Raw genomic sequence first — 21,422 nt, 5'->3', positions numbered from 1 at the left:
GGCCCGGCCGGCATGGCTCAGTGGTTGAGCGTCGACCTATGAACCAGGAGGTCACGGTGCGATTCCCAGTCAGGGCACAGGCCCGGGATGCGGGCTCCATCCCTAGTAGGGAGCGTGTGGGAGGCAGCCGATCCATGATTCTCTCTCATCATTGATGTTTCTCTCCCTCTTCCTCTCCCTTCCTCTGAAATCAATAAAATATATATATATATATTTTTTATTTTTAAAAAAATACATTTTATTGATTATTTACAGAGAGGAAGGGAGAGGAATAGAGAGCCAGAAACATCGATGAGAGAGAAACATCCATCCGCTGCCTCCCGCACGCCCCCTACTGGGGATGTGCCCGCAACCAAGGTACATGCCCTTGACTGGAATCGAACCTGGGACCTTTCAGTTTGCAGGCTGACGCTCTCTATCCACTGAGCCACACCGGCCAGGGCCTGAGCCTATATCTTATCACTGATTTCTCATGATTCCCAGTTGGGCGGGATTTCCTGCTCAGCGTCAGGGGAGACGGAGCCCGGCTCCTCCCCACCGAGGCCACGAGGAAGGTCATGAGGTCTGGCCTGGGTCTGGACCCCTGGAGAGAAGAGCTTTGCCTACAAGGACTGTCCAGACTGGACAAGGCCGTCGTAGTCGTCAGCTCTCGGAGGCTGCGATAGGGCATCTCCCATCGCTCCAGTCTCACCGGTGACCCTCACAACCCGCTGCTGTCTGCCCCAGTAAGGAAACACCCCAATGATGGAGACCACTTCTCATCCCAGGCCACACCCACATGTATCAAACCAGTGTTCTCTACAGGATATTTATCTTGTATATATTTTGATTGATGTCAGAGAGGAAGGGAGAGGGAGAGATAGAAGCATCCATGATGAGAGGGAATCATGGATCGGCTGCCTCCCGCACACCCCACACTGGGGATCGAGCCCGCAACCCGGGCCTGTGCTCTGACCGGGAATCGCACCGTGACCTCCTGGTTCCTAGGTCGACGCTTAGTCACTGAGCCACGCCGGCCCGGCTCTACGGGATATCTGAACACCGTGATTGAAGCTACACTAAAGCCAGCGTTCTGCACACTGGGCCCTGAGAAATTCATCACAGGGGGAGGTGGGGGAAGGAGAGGAAGGAATGGGCGAGGATGCCTGGACCCGGGCGTCAGGCGCCGGTGGTGGCACCGCCATCCCAGGGAAGTGGTGTCACAGAGAAGCAGCATAGAATCGGACAGCACAGCGAGGCCACTTCAGTCTTCCCAGATCAGGCGGCGTGGGGGCCCTGGGGGCGGAGAGGGTGCGACAGCGACAGCGGGTGGGGAGAGAGTCCGATCCCAAATGGACCGGCTGCGCCACCTCGGGGAAGCCTCAGATGTTCATTGTCAGGTTGATGAACTGGGAAGAAAGAGAAGAGAGAGAGAGAGAGAGAGAGAGAGATGAGGGTGAACCCTCCACCTCCCCACCCGCCTCAGGAGTGGCCCGGTTGGCTCAGGCCCCGAGCTCTGCCCTCTGGTCATCCTGCCTGCAGACACGGACGTCTGCCTCGACGGGCAACATGCAAGAACGTCGGTTTTCGGGGCTTTGCATGTCCCAGAGGCCCTGGTGCCTGTCTGAGTCAGCTCAGGTCCATGTGGATCAGCGGCTTTGAAGGGTATGACCCTGTTGCTGCCTCTAGTCACCCTGCATTTCTAACCGCCTCCCCTAGGTGGCGCCCACGCCGCTGGCTGAGGGACCACGGTGGGCAGCTGGGAGGGGACGATCCACACCTCCGGGCCTCTTCCAGCCTCGAACCCCCTTCATGCCCTTCCCTCCATCATTTGTGCTGTCATCAGCCCATGTCGCTGGTAAAAGTTGTCCATTTCTCAGGGTTTTTGAGGAGTTTGCACGCGTGCATACCTTCCTATGTGCGCACGTGCGCGTGCACAGACACACACACACACACACACACACGCACACGCCAGGAATCACCAGACCCCTGGGATGACATGAGCAAGGGGGCGTGAGCGAGTTGGAGCCTGGAAGGCAGGCTGAGGAGCCCACGCGGCCGAAGGAAGAGAAAGAGGAGGAGGCGGGGCTTGCTAGCTCGCTCTGCTCCCGGGGACGAATCTCTCTCTCTATGCCTCAGTTTCCACTTCTGCAAAATGGGTAGGCTATTCGCCCTGAGCTCGGAGGACTTGTAACAACCATATGGACTGCTAAGTGCACACAACATAAACAGAGTGGCCATGTGCGTTGCTGTTTTGCCCCAAAGCTAAACGTTTAACCCTCACATGCCATCATGCAAACGTTTATGGACTGTGGGCCCGGCCCTGACCGGGTCCCTGAGCGGGAGGTCTGGCTGGGCCTCACCTCGTTTATGTTGAGATGAATGAACTCCTTGTTCTTCGTGCTGAGAGCCTGGAACACGCCTGATGGGAGAGACCGGAGAAAGGCATCCTTGCGGGGACGGGTCCTTCAACAGGCTGAGCGCGCCGCCCCTACCCCCAAGCCTGCAAGGGAGCTGCTCCCCCTGGCGGTGAGCACGGGTATTACACAGGCTTGACTCGGGCCCCCTGATGGGATTTCTTTCTCTCAAGGGGTTGGAGGATGCTTCCTGGATTCAGGTGACTCTGGCCTTCACCCCGGGTGGCACGTGTTGTCTGTCATCGACAATATCCAGCCGGCTCCTGGGCCCCAAACATCTCCTGATTCTAGCTGTTTGGGGGCCAAGACCCCTGGCAACCCATGCCCCTCTCCCCCAGGGTGAAAGCGCAGGCAGGTGGGGTTTTGCGTGAGTCTTGAAAGCCTGAGTCCCTTACGAGAGGGGAGCCCTGTGGGGGCTCCCACTCGGGGGAGGAGCCGGGTGCTACGTCTCCCAAGCACCCAAGAGAGTGGCTGCTCTCGGCCTGTTTCCCTCTTAGTCCCAGGGGTCCAGCCAGTCGCCCCTGGCTGCCCCCGACAGCCTCCTGGGACCTCGAGAAATACCACAGAAGGCCCGGCCGGCCTGGCTCAGTGGCTGAGCGTTGACCTATGAACCAGGAGGTCCCGGTCTTGGCCCTACTTTTCGGCAGGTTGTCTGTCCCTGGTCCCAGGAGGTGGACACTCACGGCTGGCGTTCTCCAGCCGCACCAGGCAGTTGAGGAAGTCGTCGAAGCCCAGCTGCAGGTCCTGGTCTGCGTAGCGGAGCACCACCAGCTGCAGGAGGTGGCGGCTCAGCTGGAAGCCTGCGGGTGAGACGGGGCTGAGTCCCAAGGGCTGGCAGCTGAGGGGAGCTGCTGACGGGAGCTCCCAGACCTGGTCTGAATGCAGTGGGCAGTGTGTGTCTGTGTGTGTGTGTGTGTGTGTCTCTGTGTGTCTGTGTCTGTGTGTGCATCTGTATGTCTGTGTGTGCAAAGAGTTGCCCGCCCGGCATGGCTCAGTGGTCACGGTTCTGTTCAATTTCTGGTCAGGGCAACTCTGTGTGCGTGGGGGGGGGGGGGGGGGGTTGTAGGTGAAGTCACAGTTGTCCCTCCAGAGTTCAATGAGCTCATGGTCATCGTTTTTGTGTTTTTTTTTAAGATGTATTTTTACTGATTTCAGAGAGAGGAAGGGAGGGGGAGAGAGAGAAACATTCATGATGAGAGAGAATCATGGATCGGCTGCCTCCTGCACGCCCCACACTGGGGATGGAGCCTGCAACCTGGGCCTGTGCCTTGACCCGGAATTGAACCGTGACCTCCTGGATCATAGGTTGACGCTCAACCACTGAGCCACGCCGGCCGGGCTCTGTGCCCTGAGGAAGCATCAACCCAGGAAGTCAGAGACCAGCCCCCTCCTAGGGCGTGAGAAGCAGGTGCCACCCTGACAACCCCTGGCTGCCCCCCACACCCCCCCCCTCCCCGTCAGCCCGCACCCACACACCAGGCTCTCCCTCACCTGCGGCTCTCAGCGCGGTCCGCAGCTCGTAGGAGGACATGGTGCCGGACTTGTCAGCATCGAACCGAAGGAAAAGGTTCTGGGGGGGACACAGGCCGTGAGGACCACAGAGCCCCCGAAGGCGCCTTCGATGGCACTAACGGGGCCGGGGAAGGGCGATTCCTTACGAGAGCGGGAGGCAGCGGCTGGGGGGCCTCCAGAGGAAGGCAGCCTGCTTCTCCCTTGTCATTTGGGCAGCTGCACTGAGCTGCTGCCTTAACACCAGAAGCAAGTGCTGGGGTCCCATCCTGGGTCCCTGCCTTTGCCCTCTTAGCACAAACCCCCGGCCGGCTGCGTCTCGGCCTTTTAAACCCCCTCTGGCCCGGCCGGCGTGGCTCAGTGGTTGAGCGCCAACCTGTGAACCAGGAGGTCAGGGTTCGATTCCCAGTCAGGGCACATGCCTGGGTTTCGGGCTCGATCCACAGTGGGGGGCGTGCAGGAGGCAGCCGGTCCATGGTTCTCTCTCACCATTGATGTTTCTCTCTCCCTCTCCCTTCCTCTCTGAAATCAACAAAAATGTATTAAGAATATAGAGCCCCCTCTGCTATGGGCTTGCAGGGCCCCTGGAGGCCACGTGCTCCCCAGGGTACATACCGTCCACGTCTTCAGCTTCTCCCAGAACACTTTAAACTCATCGAACTCCAGCTTCCCGTTGCCACTGGTCTGTGCCGAGCCCGTGAAGGAAAACTCGAGTGTGTTTCCCCTGGGACTCCTCGGGGGACTCCCCACCTGGGGCTACAGTGGGGAGGGGCAGTGGGCTGGCGTGGGTGACCTGGGGAACACAGATTCTCGGCTTTGAGGGAGGTGGTTTCTATCTCTCGCTCCCTCTCCCTTCCTCTCTGAAATCAATGAAAATATTTTTTTTTAAAAAAAGAAAAAAGACCGCCCTGCCGGTCCGGGCCACCTTCTGGGAAGGTCTGCCCCATACAGAGACCTTAGCGTCTACTTCTGCCCGTGTGCTGGGGAGGATACGTCCATTAGAGAAATGATGTTCTTACAGGAAATCAGGCTCAGCTTCTCGAATCGAATGCCCTTTTCTGAAATCACACAGAGAGCAGGACTCAGGCCATCCCCCGGACAGTACGCCTGCTGCCGTCTCCCGGAGCCCGGCCGTGGGGTCAGCTCGGGGGCCGGGGCCGGGGTGACGGGCTCCCCCTCCGAGGAGGCTGCTGGGAGAGGTTGACATGGCCTTGCGGGAGGAACATTTGCAGAAGATGGAAAAAGCCTTCAAAATGGAACTATCCTTTCATCCATTGATTCTAGGTTTAAGAACCACAAGGAAAATGTTACCAATACAGACTTTTCTCATGGCCCTGGCTGGTGTGGCTCAGCGGATAGAGCGCCGGCCTGGGGACTGAAGGGTCCCGGGTTAGATTCCAGGTCAAGGGCACATGCCTGGGTGATGGGCTCGATCCCCAGTAGGGGGCGTGCAGGAGGCAGCTGATCCACGATTCTCTCTCTCTCATCATTGATGTTTCTCTCTCCCTCACTCTCCCTCTCTGAAATCAATATATATATAAAGATTTTTCTCATCAGGTTCTTTACGGTGGCAAACATTTAGAAACGAAGCACTAAGTTATGACCACGTGATAGATTATTGCAGAGCAGCAGCCGGTGGCTCCGAGCAGCAGGGCCGGGAGCCGTCCAGGCCCCTCCTGGGAGCCCGGGCCCCGATGGGGGTAGGTGCGGGGAGCACTCACTCTTGCTCAGCACAGCATTTAACACAAACTCCAGCTCCTCTGCGGTCACCTCCATGTCCTGTGAGAGCGGAGACAGTGGCTTTTCACCCCTCCGCACCTTCTCGGTGAGTTTCTTTCCGCTCTGAGCTTGATTTGGCTCAAGGGACAGATGGGGCTGCAGGAGCTTCGCAGGCCCAGGCTCGCCGCCCCCTCCCCCCCCCCCCTCCCCCCGCCCCTGCGGCCGCTCACTTCTCGGGGCTGCGATCCAACCCAGAAAGCCGGAGGGAACTGGGCCAGGTTGGGTGCTTCCCCGGCCCTGAGCTCAGTTCCTACGGCCGCTTATGCTCGGGACGTGTGGTCGGAGCCCCCTGCCCTGCACATCCGCAGCAGCAACAGCAGCAGCAGCACCCCGAGCTTTGAAATGCCCACACAGGGGTGGGGTGGGGGGGACACCGTTTCAATCAGGAGACCAGGGACAGGGACAGGGACAGCCCAGGGCCCCCAACAAGCAGGCTGAGTGACAGAGAGGGTGGGAATGGGGTCAAAGGGCAAAGGGACAGGCCCTCTTCTTCCCCCGGGCCCCAGGCAGAGCCCTGGTGCGAAGAGACCACATGCGGATAAGTGTTAGCAATTGAACCGTGGCCCCATCGCCGGTGGTGCAGGAGGGGCGGTGGGTGGGGGGGGCCGTCTGGGGGGGTTTTCGGGGACCAGGGCTGGTCTCACTGTGCCCCACAGGCCTGGGCACCACGCCTGGGCATCACTCTGGGAAGCAGAGCTGACCAATGTCCCTGTTGCTGTATCCCTGGGTTGGGGGCATCACAGACACCCAGGCCCGGGCGGCCGCAGCCACACCTCACCTCCCCGGCGACGCGTTCAAACAGGGCCCTGAACTGCTGCTCCTCCTCCGTCTCCTGGTCCCGCGGCGTCGGCTTCGGGGGCTGGAAACGAACCAGAGGAGCCCGTGTTGGAGCCACACAAAGGACACTTGGCATTTGCTCTCCCATAGAAGCAGCAGGAGCCCGGCCGGTGTGGCTCAGGGGTTGAGTCTCAATCTAGGAACCAGGAGGTCGCGGTTCGATTCCCGGTCAGGGCTCGATCCCCACTGTGGGGCGTGCAGGAGGCAGCCGATTCATGATTCTCTCTCATCATGGATCTCTCTCTCTCTCTCTCTCCCTTCCTCTCTGAAATCAATAAAAATAAATACATATTTTTAAAAAGGCGGAGCCCTCTTCTCCAGGAGCTTAGGATCAATAGAGTCAATGCAATTCAGTGGTTTCTGTTGTGTTCTCAGAGGCGGGCAACCATCACCACAGTCTATTTTATTTTATTATTTTATTTTATTTTTAATATATATCTGTATGGATTTCAGAGAGGAAGGGAGAGGGAGAGAGGGATAGAAACATCCATGATGAGAGAGAATCATGGATCGGCTGCCTCCTGCAGGCCCCACACTGGGGATGGAGCCCGCAACCCAGGCATGTGCCCTGACCGGAATCGAACCGTGACCTCCTGGTTCCAAGGTCCACGCGGAACCACTGACCACAGGTAACGCTTCCCTGAACTTCGAGTTTTATGTGACGCTTTGGTGACAAGCACTGGCTCCAGGACAGCCACTGAGTCCCAGCCCCCACGGGGACGTGGGCAAGGCTCACCTCCGGAAGGTTGATGTCCACGTGTCCATCCAGGTCCCTGAGGAGGCAGGAAACGCGTTTTAACGGCTTGTTTGAAGCAGGGCGGAGCAGAACTCAAACAGAACTGTTTCCTGCTTTGCGGATGGGTCAAGCACTCCCCTGGCCCGGCCGGCGTGGCTCAGTGGTTGAGCATCGACCTCTGAACCAGGAGCTCACGGTTCGATTCCCGGACAGGGCACACGCCCGGTGTGGGGTGTGCAGGAGGCAGCGGATCTATGATTCTCTCTCATCATTGATGTTTCTCTCTCTCTTTGTCTCCCTCTCCCTTCCTCTCTGAAATAAAAAAAGAACGCCCTCTGCCCGTTTCGCGGATGTGTCATGGGAAAGGGGAGAAGGGGGTTGTTCGAGGTCCCGCGGTCACCTGGGATTCTTGAGCCTGGGACTCACCGGCTGATGGTTTTCTTGTCTGAAAAGATCCTCAGGCAGAAATCGGCCTCCTGGTGCGGCTCAAAGGTGCTGGGGATGAGGATGTAGTCCCCGGGGGGCAGCTTGAACCGGTCGGAGACTTCCCGCAGGTTGATGAAGCTCTTGCTCCTGGCCTGGGAGGCGTGGTAGCGGAAGAAGTCCTTGTCCAGGTGGTCCTCCTGCCCGGGGCACTGCGGTGGGAGAGGCAAGGCTGCTGGTTTCCACTATGTGTTATTATTATTATTTTTTTAAAAATATATTTTATTGATTTTTTACAGAGAGGAAGGGAGAGGGATAGAGAGTTAGAAACATCGATGAGAGAAAAACATCAATCAGCTGCCTCCTGCACACTCCCTACTGGGGATGTGCCCGCAACCAAGGTACATGCCCTTGGCCGGAATAGAACCTGGGACCCTTCAGTCCGCAGGCTGACGCTCTATCCACTGAGCCACACCAGCCAGGGTGGTTTTCACTCTTTGGACCCAGTTTGGGGCCTGGCCATTGCGTCTCAGGCCGGGGCCCGGGGCGGAACGGAGAACCGAGAAGCCCTACTGTGAACGCAGCCGCGGCGGCTCCCACCCACCTGGTAGATGGCGTAGCCGATGGTCAGCACGTTGGCACCGAACCGCTTGAGTTTCCTGCGATCCTTCTGCATCAGCGCCACGAGCAGCGTGCACGCCTCCTGCCCGTCGTCCTTCTCGGTCAGGGACAGTCTGATCTGCGGGTTGGTCCAGAAGGTGTCTGCGTGGGGAAGAGGCGGATTGCTTTTCCTCCTTTATTTTTTATTTTATTTTTTTAATTGATTTTTTACAGAGAGGAAGGGAGAGGGATAGAGAGTCAGAAACATCGATGAGAGAGAAACATCGATCAGCCGCCTCCTGCACACCCCCTACTGGGGATGTGCCTGCAACCAAGGTACATGCCCTTGACCGGAATCGAACCTGGGACCCTTGAGTCCGAAGGCCAACGCTCTATCCATTGAGTCAAACCGGTTAGGGCACTTTTCCTCCTTTAAAAAACCATGAAGGACACACACGCACACACGCACACGCACACACATGCATACACACCGCACATGCACACGAACACGCACACACGTGCATACACACCACACATGCATACACACCACACATGCACAGGCACACATGCACGCACGCACATACACATATGTGCACACACCGCACATGCACACACACACATGCATACACACTGCACATGCACACATGCACACACACACGCACACATGCATACACACTGCACATGCGCACGAACACGCACACACATGCACACATGAACACGCACGCACATGCACACACACATGCAGGACTGTGTGTGTTGTGTTTTCTGTCCCTCGTGTTGGAAAATAACCCAGTGATAGAACAAGGGCGCTTCCCCAGCAGTTCTTGCCCAGCTTCCTGCCTGGTGGCCCCTCACTCTCCTTCCCCAACCGTCCCTGAAGCCCTACAGTCTGACCCCACGGTTCAGGCTTCCTCCAGGGTCCTGGCCCTGATCCGTGACGTCCCCCGGTTGGGCTGGACACTCGGGGATGACGAGAGAGTGGCAGGCAGACTACGAACCCAGGAAGTTGCGGCAGCCGCCGGCCGTGGAGCCCCGAACCCAGCTGCCCTGGTGCACCGTCACCTCCCACTTGTGGGGCGCGTCCTCCTCCAGGGCGTCCGGAGTGAGGTTGCAGATCTCGACTTTGTCGAAGTGGGCCTGAAAGTCGCTAAAGGCCATCCTGCGACAGAGCGGGGGACACGGTGCGTGGGCGGAGGTGGTGATGACGCGACTCACCCATCCATCCAGCCATTCACTCATTCACTCGTTCATTCACTCATTCATTCATTCATTCACTCGTTCATGCATTCATGTATTCAATCATTTGTTCCTTTATTCATTCACCGGTTCATTCAATAACTAATTCACTCATTACTGGCTGCCACTTGGGGTGGTGCCTGCCTCTCGCGATACTGGCTCGGTCCACGCTTTCAGATGCTCTCAGGGTAACTGCCTTCAGGCTCCCTGTCCTCAAGGTGGGCATGGGGGGAGGGGACCCCGTGAGCACCAGCCCCCCCCCCGTCTTCAAATTTACCCCCAAACTCCGGGCGGGCGCTCAGAGGAAGGGATGCTGGAGAGAGAGGCTCCACCCCACGCCCTCGGCATCCCCGTGACTCCCGGAGTTGGGCTGAGCTCCCCCAAAACAGAACAGATGGAGCCGTCTGCCAACCTGGGTGCACATGAGGGGCTTGAGACAGAGGGACTGGATTTACCCACGATAAACAAACACACAAATGAAAGAAGGGGAAATAAGTAGATGAGTAAGTAAAGGGATAAATGGATACGCCAAAGACGGGGGAAAGAAATGCCTAAGTAGGTGACAAGGTGTGCCCCTTGCCCCTGAGGCCGGCACAGAAATGGGGAGGAGGAGGCGCCGGTACCAGAACTCCCCGTCGTCCAGGGCCGCGTGGCTCAGGCGCTGCTGCTCGGCGGGGCCCACGGAGCGCCACTCGGGGGAGCTAGGAGCAAACACGCTGCGTTAGGTGGCGGGCCCCTCTCTGGGGAGCCGTGTGTGCCACGCGGAGGGGCTGGACCCTGGTCAGTGAGAGCTCCCTGGGCCCGGCCATGTGCCAGGGCCTGGGGCCGGCGGGCAGGTGCACGTACCCTCCCGGCAGCTGGTGGGAAAGGCCCTCAGGACCTCGGACACGCTGCCCCGCCAGCCTGGCCCGTGTGCCGTGACGGCCGAGGAGGGGGACCCGCCAGAGAGACGGGGCGGACTGACCTGTCGCTCCAGGCGCCGTTCCACTCCACCTGCCCCCACGGGTTGCGGACCCTGATGAGCTCCGTGTTCCGGCCTCGGAAGTGGACCTGGAAGATAAACGCGCCGGGAAATGTGAAATGACAGATGCCTCTCGCGCCCGACCCGGCCTGCCGGACCGCCAGCCTCTTGGCTACGACACGCTAACGACACATCAAATCTCATCCGTGCTGCGCTGGCCCTTGGGGATTCATTCCCGCTGCACCCAGCGGCCAGCGCTGCCCACGATGTCATGCGACGCCCCCCCGCCCCCCCCAGCAGTGACGCTGAGTCTGGGGAGTGAGGTAGAATCGTGGTGAACAGGCCATTAGTCCACAGGAGTCTGCAAAGGAGTGGGCTTCTCTCCAGATGGGGGGCTATCCTTGAACTTGAAGGACACAGTCTCTGAAATGCCTGAAAGTGGCTTTATTCTTTTTAAAAATATATATATTTACTGGTTTCAGAGAGGAAGGGAGAGGGAGAGAGAGAGATAGAAACATCAATGATGAGAGAGAATCATGGATCGGCTGCCTCCTGCACGCCCACTACTGGCGATCGAGCCTGCAACCCGGGCATGTGCCCTTGACGGGAATCGAACCCGGGACCCCTCTGTGAGGCACTAAGTTAGCACAGGGGACCGGCATCATTGAGTCTGTCCCTGCACCCACCCGCCCGCCCGCCCGCCCGCGGGGGCTCATGTCACCCACCTGGTCAATTCCTGTCACGGTGTAGGCGTGACCCTTAATAAGGCCAAAGGGCGTCCGGGCTTCTGATTCCGCAGAATTTTTTATCTGAAACATGAAAGGACAGCAGCGTGGGACCCGTGGTGTGAGTCAAGCCGGAGCCTGGGCTCCCCGGCCGGACCCAGCTCCGTGCCCGGCCCAGCCGCTCCTGTCCCCGAGGTGAGGGCTCTGGGTCCAGGGCACGTGAAACGGGGACACAGGACACCCGAGGGCGGCGAGCGGCGACATTCACCAAGTCCCAGTCTCTGCCAGGTCAGGACCCCCGCCCCCAGCTGGGGCTCTAGCGGTCAGTTTACTCTCCTGCCTCCCAACAGAACAACTTGACCGTCCCCATCACGTGGGGGCACGAACTTGAACCAAATCGCATGCACCAAACGGGCAGCGAGGAGCCACCCTGTACCACACACTGGGAGACGCAGGGGGGACGAACACTTGCGAGCAACGAATAAATTCCCACAGGAAACAGGAAACTTAAGTAGGTCTCAAAAACACACAGGGTGCAATGCCATGTGTGCGCTTGTATCAAAATAAAGAAATTATTTGCCGGGCTGGCGTGGCTCAGTGGTTAAGCGTCGATCTATGAACCAGGAGGTCACGGTTTGACTCCCAGTCGGGGCACATGCCCAGGTTGTGGGCTCGATTTCCAGTGTGGGGCGTGCAGGAGGCAGCCGATCCATGATTCTCTCATCATTGATGTTTCTATCTCTCTCTCCCTCTCCCTTCCTCTCTCTGAAATCAATCAGAATATATTAAAAAGGAAATTATTTTAAATGCTGTTATATTTCTTCTATCGACTGACAGGTTTTTGCACGATACACGATGAGAAGACAGCAAGTTTTGAAAAGGTGTTCGTGGTAAGATGCGATTAAGGGAAATCACGCCAGCCCACCTGCGTGTGCATAGATGCGCGTGTCCGTTTGTATGAGGGAGGGAGGGCTGTGCCGGGCACGCGCCAGGCAGCACGGGGCTGGCCTGAGGGAGGCAGACAGACACGTGCCTTCAGGTACCTCAGGCTCGATCTACCTGACACAGCAAGTATGTCTTCCCTTTGTCATTTGAAAAACATTACACAGCCCTGGCCGGTTTGGCTCCGTGGATAGAGCATCGGCCTGCAGACTGAAGGGTCCCGAGTTCGATTCCGGCCAAGGGCATGTACCTTGGTTATAGGTCCCCCGATCTGGGTTGGGGTGCAAGCAAGAGGCAACCCATCGATGTGCCTCTCTCACATCGATGTTTCTCTCTCTGTCTTTCCCTCTCTCTTCCACTCTCTCTCAACATCAATGAAAAAAATATCCTCAGATGAGGATGAACAAACAAAAAAACACCCCAAAACCTTAAACAAAAGCTTTTGCTTTAATTAAAATAAACGAACATTTAATTAGAACGAGTACCCCCTCCCCCGCTGCAAGTCCTGTTCCTCGTGGGGGTGGCCGGGCACCTGGCCCCGACCTCTGACCTCAGCGCAGTGCCCGGGACGGGAGCGACTTACGTCGATGGAGCAGCCCACGAGGGAGCCCCGCTGCAGCGCCTTCTCCAGGATCTCGTAGAAGTTCTGGGGCGCCTCCTGGGTGGCGAAGGTCTCGGCCACGCCCCCCGTGAAGTCCTCCATGGCCTCGATGGCGCTGCCCCCCTTCAGCGCCTCGTAGCTCCCGTTCAGCCTGGAAGGGCAAGGACAGCGTGGAGCCCGGCCGCGCGGCTCAGTGGTTGAGCGTCGGCCTAGGAACCAGGAGGTCACCGCTCGATTCCCGGTCAGGGCACAGGCCCGGGTTGCGGGCTCGATCCCCAGTAGGGAACGTGCAGGAGGCAGCTGGTCCATGACTCTCACTCCTCATGGATGTTTCTCTCTCTCCCTCTCCCTTCCTCTCTGACATTAATACAAATATATCTTTTTAAAAATATATTTTATTGATTTTTTTACAGAGAAGAAGGGAGAGGGATAGAGAGTTAGAAACATCGATGAGAGAGATGGATCAGCTGCCTCCTGCACGCCCCCCACTGGGGATGTGCCTGCAACCAAGGTACATGCCCTTGACCGGAATCGAACCTGGGACCCCTCAGTCCGCAGGCCGATGTTCTATCCACTGAGCCAAACCGGTTCGGCAATACAAGTATATTTTTAAAAAAATGGAAAGAAAGGAGCATCGTGAAGGGGGGAAACGTTGATGTCAACATCCACGTGGCTCATGGCCAGATGTGTGAGCCGCCCCCGTGCTTGGCGGCGGCGGCGGCAGGACCAGCTGCTCCCAGCACATCAGCATCGCCCTCTGCCCACCCTCCCAGCCCCTGCTGAGGCCAGATTCCTGACGCAGGGAGAGATGGGGGAGGGGGGCACACTGTGCCAGAGCCTCTCCATTCCCACCTCCGGCCCTGAGTGCGCCCCCAGCAGGTGGGCCCGGGACCCACACCTGGGACCCTGAGTTGAGTCTCCCTGCTCCATAGAAAGGGCAGGGGAAGGCCCGGGAGGGGGGCGGCCCCAGGAGGGGGTGGCCCGGCAGGGAGCGGCGGCACTCACTTGGCGTAGGCCTTCTCCAGCAGGGCGCTCCAGAACTCGCTGTGGTCGGCCGAGTGCAGGAAGATCAGCCGGTCCCTGAAGGTGGGCAGCCTGTCATCGACCACCACGTCCAGCCACTCGCTGTGCTGCCAGAACTGCGGGCGGTGGGGACGGACGGACGGACGGACGTCGGGGTGAGTCCCACGGCAGGGCCAGCCCACGGCCGACGCTCATCACGTCGCTTTTCCTCCGTCCGACCAAACTGCCCCAGGCCCACCTGCTTGGTCAGGGCACAGGCCCGGGTTGCGGGCTCGATCCCCAGTGTGGGACGTGCAGCTGGAGACGTCCCTCAGAGAGGCAAGGGCAGGGCTCACCTGGAAGTGGAATATCCCGGCGTAACCGGGCCCGAAGCTCTGGTCCTGCGGCACCACCCTCGCCAGCGCTTTCTCGTTGAGCGTGAGGGAGGCGATGGCCGCCAGCAGCCAGCAGTCGCCTGCAGAACGGAAGTCGGAGATCATGGTTTCCGTTTCCATTCGCAGCAGATGGGGACACTCTATGCGGGAGAGGTGGGCGTTCCGGATGTGGGCACGTCCTCTCAGCATTGAGAATGGACAGCCCTGCCGGCGTGGCTCAGGGGTTGAGCGTCAACCTGTGAACCAGGAGGTCCCGTTTCGATTCCCAGTCAGGGCACATGCCCGGGTTGCGAGCTCGATCCCCGGTGCGGGGCGTGCAGGAGGCAGCCGATCCATGATTCTCTCTCATCATGGATGTTTCTCTCTCTCCCTCCCTCTCCCTTCCTCTCTGAAATCAATAAAAATATATTAAAAAAACAAACAAACAAAAATGAAGTCAAATATCAGTGTTTTCTGTGTCATTCCAGACCCGCCCCCCCCATTGCAGCCGTGGGCCCCCAACCCCAGACACTTCCACCCCAGAAAACAAGAGTCCTGGACTCCCACCAACGGAGCAGCCGGGCGGGCTGGGGGAGGAGGGACGGAGGAGCAGAGGTGGAGCAGGGATGGCTCCCAACCCCAGAGGTCCCGCTGCCACCCCCCTCCCCCGCCCTGTTGGCCGTCCGTCTCACCTGCCACCCCTGCTCCCTCCCCTCCCACTCACCGAGCTCCCCCTGGCAGATGTCCGTCCTGGTGGCCCCTCCGAGGATGAACGCTGGGTCCTCCACTATCTCCTGGAAGAGTGAGATGTTCTCTGAAAACAGAACTACGCCCTGACTCCTCTACACCCACAGCTTAAGGAATCGTCGTATTGAAGGGCACACCCGGAAAGCTCATGGACATCCTGTCAAGACCCTCCCCTGAGACCTGTCCTACGATTCCCGCCAAACCGAGGTACGAAGCCTCAAGGTGACGGTCACACATGTACTCTCTAGGCCAGTGATGGCGAACCTATGACACGCGTGTCAGAGGTGACACGCGAACTCATTTTTGGGGTTGATTTTTCTTTGTTAAATGGCATTTAAATATACAAAATAAATGTCAAAAATATAAGTCTTTGTTTTACTATGGTTGCAAAGATCAAAAAATTCCTATATGGGACACAGCACCAGGGTGAAGTTAGGGTTTTTCAAAATGCTGACGCGCCGAGCTCAAAAGGTTCGCCATCACTGCTCTAGACCGTGAGCCCACGCTCTGCGTCTCTGCTCTCTTCCTCCTAAACTCTACGCCACCCCACGGGACTGACAACCAGGGGGCAGCGGCCGCTCGTCCCGGGCTTGCTCCCCGAATCTGTCTCCAATGCCCCCTCTTCTCTGACTTTCACTCTCCTATTGCCTTTCTCTCTTCTTCTGCTTTAAGCCCTCCCTTCGTTCCACTGTCTCCAGCTTTTGTAAACATAATCGCAAAGTCACCGGGACTCGTGTGGTAAAATCTTTCCTGCACGAAGTGAGGAACCCACACGCTACAGGCCAGCCCAAGGTAGACAGGCATGGTGCCTGGAGGTCATGGCCATGTGCATGGTGCACACAGGCTACCAGGAGGTCATGGCCATGTGTCTGGTGCACACAGGCTAACACAGGGTCATGACCATGTGCATGGTGTATGCAGGCTGCCAGGAGGTCATGGCCACGTGCATGGTGTATGCAGGCTGCCAGGGGCCAGCAGGGGGACAGAGGGTGAAGGCCATGCCTTTGGGGACCAGCTGTCCGGGGAGCAGGCTGAGAAGGCTGAGAAGCGGGGAGGGAATTGCATGGAAGAAAGCAGATGGTTTCAGGCAGATGGGGAGGCGGGGAGAAAACCCCGAGAAGGTCAGGCTGGTGGGCTGCACTTCAGCCCGTGGCTGGCTGGCCCCCTCAGGCTGGGAGACCCCATCCCAGACCAGCTCCAACTCACTCAGACCCACAGCCCCTCCCACGAGGCCTGGTGCAGCCCACCCACACCCACTGGGAGAGCCTGTCACCCCACCCCCCGCCAGGCCCCCGGGACATCCGCCTCAGTGACTCCTGGCCCCGGGCTCCCTGGAGGGCCAGGCTGGCTGTCCCCCACCCCGCGACATCCCCACGACTTGTCTGATTCCGGCTGCCACTCCCCGCCCCCGAGCTCAGCTGTGTTTGACAAGGGGGTGGCGCTGGGAGACACCCCGCCCCGCGGTTTCACGGGGCAGGACAAGCGCCACAGACGTGCTGAGCAGGAATGCGGACACGCTTGAGCCACAGAGGCCTGGGGTGCGCTGGAAACTGACCATTTCCCTGCCGCCCCCGCTGCCCCCACACCCGGGACCTGAGCTCTGTCCTGCAAGTGGCACCCCGGTCCCCACCCCACACCTTGTCCCCGGTCCCCCAGTCTGTAAGGGACTCTGCAAAGCCCCGAGCCTCCCCCACCCCGACTCCCGGGTAGGAAACCGTGTCTGGGGATGAGCTGTGTGTGTCGAGCTTTGATCTCAGAGAAATTCCAGGTTCGACCAAGAGAAGGTGAGCTGAAGGCTGCACGTTACACTCGAAGCTGGGCAAGGTAGGGTGGGATAAAAGGGTGGGGCCCTCCCCATCCTCCTCCCCTCCCCCTCCCCCTCCCGAGTGGGAAGAGGCCGGTGTTGGTTTACAGATGCAGGCGGGGACCGTCCCCCCACCACAGGGACCCTCCCAGCTCCAGAGTACCCCGTGCTTCTGGCTGACCCCAGAATGGTGCCACACCACCACCCACAGCTCCCCTGCCCAGTTCTGCCCCTTCCCTCCCGCAGGTGCTGATCCTAAGGGCACCCCTGAGAAAAGGTGGTCTAGCCCGGCCGGTGTGGCTCAGCAGTTGAGCGTTGACCTAGGAACCAGGAGGTCACGGTTCGATTCCCGGTCAGGGCACAGGCCCGGGTGGTGGGCTCCATCCCCAGTGTGCGGCGTGCAGGAGGCAGCCGATCCATGATTCTCTCTCATCATGGATGTTTCTCTCTCTCTCCCGCTCCCTTCCTCTCTGAAATGAATAAAAACGTATTTAAAAAAAAAGAAAGAGCGAAGGCGGCCCAGCTGTCAGAGGGTGGCTGTCAGGTGGGGGGTGGCATTTTCTGCCTGAAGGACAGAGGCAGCGGCAGCCGCAGGGGAGGGCTGCCCGAGGCGGGCGCACCCCGTGCCGGCTCTGCCAGCAGCCACACTGCGCTTTCGCGGTGATGAGCTGTCCCCACGCCATCGGGAGGCAACCTGGAAGCGAACGCAGTGGCCTGGGACCAGCCCTGGCCCTGCCCTAGCCGTGGGCGCCATTAGGCTCTGGGCTCTGGGCTCTTCTTAGGTAGATGGGAGATAGGATAAGCCCCCCTCTCAGGGTTGTTGGAGATGAAGCGATAGAATCCTGGCTAACAGGGAATGGTGCCCGGGCCATAGTAACCATTGGCTGTTGCCATGGTGGCCGTTGGCTGTTGCCATGGTGACCATTGGCAGTTGCCATAGTGACCCTTGGCTGTTGCTGTGGTAGCTGTGGGCGGTTTCCATCCTAACGGTTGGCTGTTGCCATGGTAACCGTTGGCTGTTGCCATCTTTGAACTGTGCCAGATGGTGCGTGCAGCTGAGGGTGCAGTGGGGTTCGGGACAAAGGGGCTCCTGCTCCCAGGACACGTTCTGAGGCAGCATACGGCGGCTGCACGGGGAGGTGCTGAAATAGAGGCGCCAGGTGCCCGGGGTGAAGAGGCTCCGCGGGGAGGCCAGGAGCTGGAGTCCGAGTTTCCCAGAGAGAAGGGCCTCCCAGGCGAACGGAGCGTGAGGGCTGGAGGGGACGGCTGCTGTGTGAGGAGGGGGCAGGGCGCGAGGGCAGCAGGGGGGGAGCCCTGCCTCATCCCCAGGCTCTGCTGAGCCCCCCAGGGCGCTGTGCAGGTGGCAGGAGCCCTGTGGTAGGGGGCTTAGGTCAGGCAGGAGGCAGGGAGACCAGTTAGGAGGCGGGAAGCTACTGGGATTCCTCAGAAGGAAGGCTCAGGGAGACGCCAGAGAACCGGGAGCAGCTTGCACGGTACCCGGCAGGATGGCGTGTCGGCGAGCACATGCACACACGGACACGCATGCACATGCACACAAGTACAAAGTACACACGCATGCACACATATATGTATGCACATGGAAATATAAACACACGCACTTGCACACAAGTACAAAGTACACACACACACCTATGCACATGCACACACATATACGCATGCACATGAAAATACATGCACTTGCACACAAATACAAAGTACACACGCACACACGTGCACACACATGTATGAACATGCAAACATATACACATGCACTCGCACACAAGTACAAAACACACACCCACACCCATGTACACCCATGCACACGTGTATGTGCACGTGCACCCGTATGTATTCACATGCACTTGCACACAATACAAAGTATACACGCACACCCACATTCACACATATGCACATACACACATTCACGGGTGTGCGCACGTACACATGCACACACTGCCTCCAGCAGGAAAGAGCAGTACAGAGCTTACACCACGTCGCTGGTGTGTGTGCACTTTGGGCCGGGCCCTGAGAGCCTGGAGGGTTTTGTGTGAAACAGCGACATAACTGGAACGTGGGGAGATCAGGAGGCTCCGCTGTAAGACGAGACTCAGAGCTGAGGATGGAGGTGGTGCTGATGTTTCAGGAAGCGTCAGAGTGAGAGCAGCCGTCGCTTACCGAACACGTCTGTGTGCTGGGCTTTGGGTCCACATTGGTCCTTACTGACACACCTAACAGGTGAGAAGACTGAGGCTCGGGTAGTGAAGTGCCGTCACCAAGTCTCAGGACATGTAGTGGGACCCGCACTGAGGTCTCGCCTTCAGGGCCAGCACTCTGCCCCTCCTCCTCGCCCACGGGGACCTGTCCCCATGGGAGCCGCTCCCAGGCCAGTACCCGCCCCGAGGGAAGGAGCCAGCGCTGCCCGGACAGAGGTCGGCCCTGACTAATCAGCCTGACAAATATTGACTCCCGGGCACCAGCTGGAGGCCCTGGGGACTTCTCAGCTGCTGGGCGGGGTGGCACGGATGCAGGCTCCCTTCGGGCACGAAGACTCCTGTTTCGTGGCCTCCCTCCATCACGCCTGTCCTGGGCACCTGCCGGAGTGCCCACCCCACTGAGCACCCAGGAAAGAGTGACCAGAAGCGTTGGTGCCCACTGGGGGCTCTGAACGGCCACCCACCATCTCCCAGGTTCACCCTCAATGTGTCCCCTGAGTCTTGTCCTGGAGAAAGCTCTGCTCCCCCCCTTGCTCACCACCTCCTGAGCTTGGGGAGGGGCGCAGCCAGGGGCCCTGGGTGCCAGCCCCTGCGTCCCCACCTGCTGATGCATGTCCCTGCAAGTCACTCTGTCAGGGGCAGAAATTGAACAGTGGGGACCTGCGGCCGTGATAAGAAATATTCATGCTGCTCTGTTATCCCTGACGGCTCTGTGCTGATAGAGGAAGCTCATCCTGCCCTGGCTGGGAGCGTACGCCCCGGGACATGGGCGCTCCCATCGGAATGCGGTCCATCCCCCTGTCCCGAGAGCTGCCCACCGTCATGGAAAGACTGACAGCCTCGTGGCCGACGCAACCCAGTCCCGGAGGCACCCGGTCTCTACGTACAACCCGCAGCCCCTACAGCCTGTGATCTGGTCCCAGGGTGCCTGGTGGCGCCCGCCCTCTGTGACCCCCCTCCCAGCCCGCAGGACCTGTAACCTGTATCGATTCTCCCGTGCGTCCTGTCCCATGCCTGTCGCTCCTACTTCCCCACGTCATCCTGTCCTTCTTCCCAATATAAGCAGCTGGCTGATGGGGTGGGGGGCAGAGCAGATGTTTGTGGGTACCCGGCTGCTCTCCACGCTGCCGGCAGGACTGGAATCAATGCTCATCTAGGACTCAACCCCGTCTCTGCTGAATTGGCTCAAGTCGTGACCGGCAGCCCGGACCCCTTGGCTGTCCGGTTACAGCTCCTGCCCTCACAGCGACTGCGCAGGAACCACAGCAGGTGAGCCAGTCAGGGGTGGGCACCCCCTCCAGCCCCTCCTCTCCTTGCTGCCCCCTCCCAGGAGTGCCCCCCTCTGCTCCCCACCCCGCCCCCGGCCGCACTCACCCCTGGCCGCTTCCACACGAAGGGGATCTGGGGCCTCTCACTGTAGAAGAGAGAGGAGTCGGTGGCGGGGAAGTCCGGGTCCTCGAACAGGACCCCCTTCTGCAGGCACTCCCGCCGCAGCTGCTCGAAGCTCAGGCCGGAGGAGTGGGTGCCGCGGGCGTCCCTGGGAGTGGGATGCTCCTGGGGCCCCAGGGCCCGGGGAAGGTAAGGCATGGCTGCTCCCCGGGCAGCAGACTCGGGCCGGCGAGAAACGAGTGCCAGGCAGGACGGAGCCACTCAGGGCACCCAGCCCAGGCCCTGGGGCTCAGCCTCTTTGCCTGGGATCCTCCCTGCCCCACGGAGGTGGGACACACCCGGATGGCAAACGCCAGGGAGGGCCCTCTGCCCTCTGGGCTCCCGCAGACCCACAGGGAGTGTGAGGCCGGCCAGGGCCAAGCAGGGGCGGCACCCTCTCTCTCAAGCACTGGGGAGACCCAGTAGGGCCAAGGGGGGACATGGCTTTCTGAGGAGAGAGCAGGAACCCACCCTGGGCCCACAGGCACGGCCAGGGCCGGTTTGCTCAGGACGAGGGCGTGTCCTGAGTGGGAGATGGCGGTTTTCCCCGGGGAAGGGGGCTTAGGAACAGTATATGTCACTAACAATCGTATATAGAACAGCCATCACTGTGGTCTGCATTACAGGGCCGGAGCTCGCTCACGGGACCCCGGGTACCAGCCCCTGCATCCCCACCTGCTGACGCGTGTCCCTGCACGTCACTCTGTCAGGGGCAGACATAGAACAGCGGGGACCCGCGGCCATGATAAGAAATATTCATGCTGCTCTGTTATCCGTGACAAGGGCCTCCTTGTTTTTATTTAGAGGAGGGGTGGCAAATTGTTTCTGTAAAGAGCCAGATATTTGTGTTGATTTCAGAGAAGAAGAGAGAGACATGATGAGAGAGAATCATGGATCGGCTGCCTCCTGCACGCCGTCTATCCAGCTCTTTCCGCGGGCATGTGCCCGACCGGCAATGGAACTGTGACCTCCTGGTTCACAGGCCGTCGCCCAGCCCCTGAGCCACGCCGGCCGGGCCTCTTTTCCCTAAATCGCTTTGCAATACTTTCCGCAGAGGAAGAGCTGATCACTAAATAAATATTTTTTTTTCCGGATCTGAGTTGTTGCAA

At 59.2% G+C, this 21,422-nt stretch overlaps 1 protein-coding gene across 1 annotated transcript; it reads right to left on the bottom strand.

The window, feature by feature from the left end:
- Positions 1–806: 806 nt before the first annotated feature.
- Positions 807–20,494, bottom strand: CAPN9 (calpain 9). Its single transcript, XM_070401058.1, has 20 exons — positions 20,260–20,494; positions 14,846–14,915; positions 14,104–14,222; positions 13,751–13,884; positions 12,728–12,896; positions 11,203–11,286; positions 10,481–10,566; positions 10,140–10,217; positions 9,279–9,439; positions 8,285–8,442; positions 7,684–7,892; positions 7,258–7,294; positions 6,463–6,543; positions 5,627–5,684; positions 4,899–4,963; positions 4,521–4,589; positions 3,888–3,966; positions 3,080–3,196; positions 2,343–2,401; positions 807–1,388 (listed from the first exon to the last, which is right to left on the bottom strand). Exons 1-20 carry the CDS (start codon positions 20,470–20,472, stop codon positions 1,362–1,364), a joined length of 2,073 nt encoding a protein of 690 aa, XP_070257159.1. The 5' UTR covers positions 20,473–20,494; the 3' UTR covers positions 807–1,361.
- Positions 20,495–21,422: the final 928 nt, after the last annotated feature.

Source organism: Myotis yumanensis, unplaced genomic scaffold (genome assembly GCF_028538775.1).
Source record: "Myotis yumanensis isolate MYYU_CA2020_CCGP unplaced genomic scaffold, mMyoYum1.0.hap1 SCAF_22, whole genome shotgun sequence".
In the NCBI taxonomy this organism is placed as follows: Eukaryota; Metazoa; Chordata; class Mammalia; order Chiroptera; family Vespertilionidae; genus Myotis; species Myotis yumanensis.
Note: the sequence above shows the minus strand (reverse complement) of the source record. Positions and strands in the feature narration are given on the sequence as shown.

Coding starts and splice junctions, on each gene's coding strand:
- CAPN9 (XM_070401058.1), bottom strand. CDS start 20,472: ATGCCTTACCTTCCCCGGGCCCTGGGGCCCCAGGAGCATCCCACTCCC. Junction 14,223..14,845: donor CATCTGCCAGGGGGAGCTCG/GTGAGTGGGAGG, acceptor TCCGTTCTGCAG/GCGACTGCTGGCTGCTGGCG. Junction 7,893..8,284: donor TCGGCTACGCCATCTACCAG/GTGGGTGGGAGC, acceptor CTCCCACCGCAG/TGCCCCGGGCAGGAGGACCA.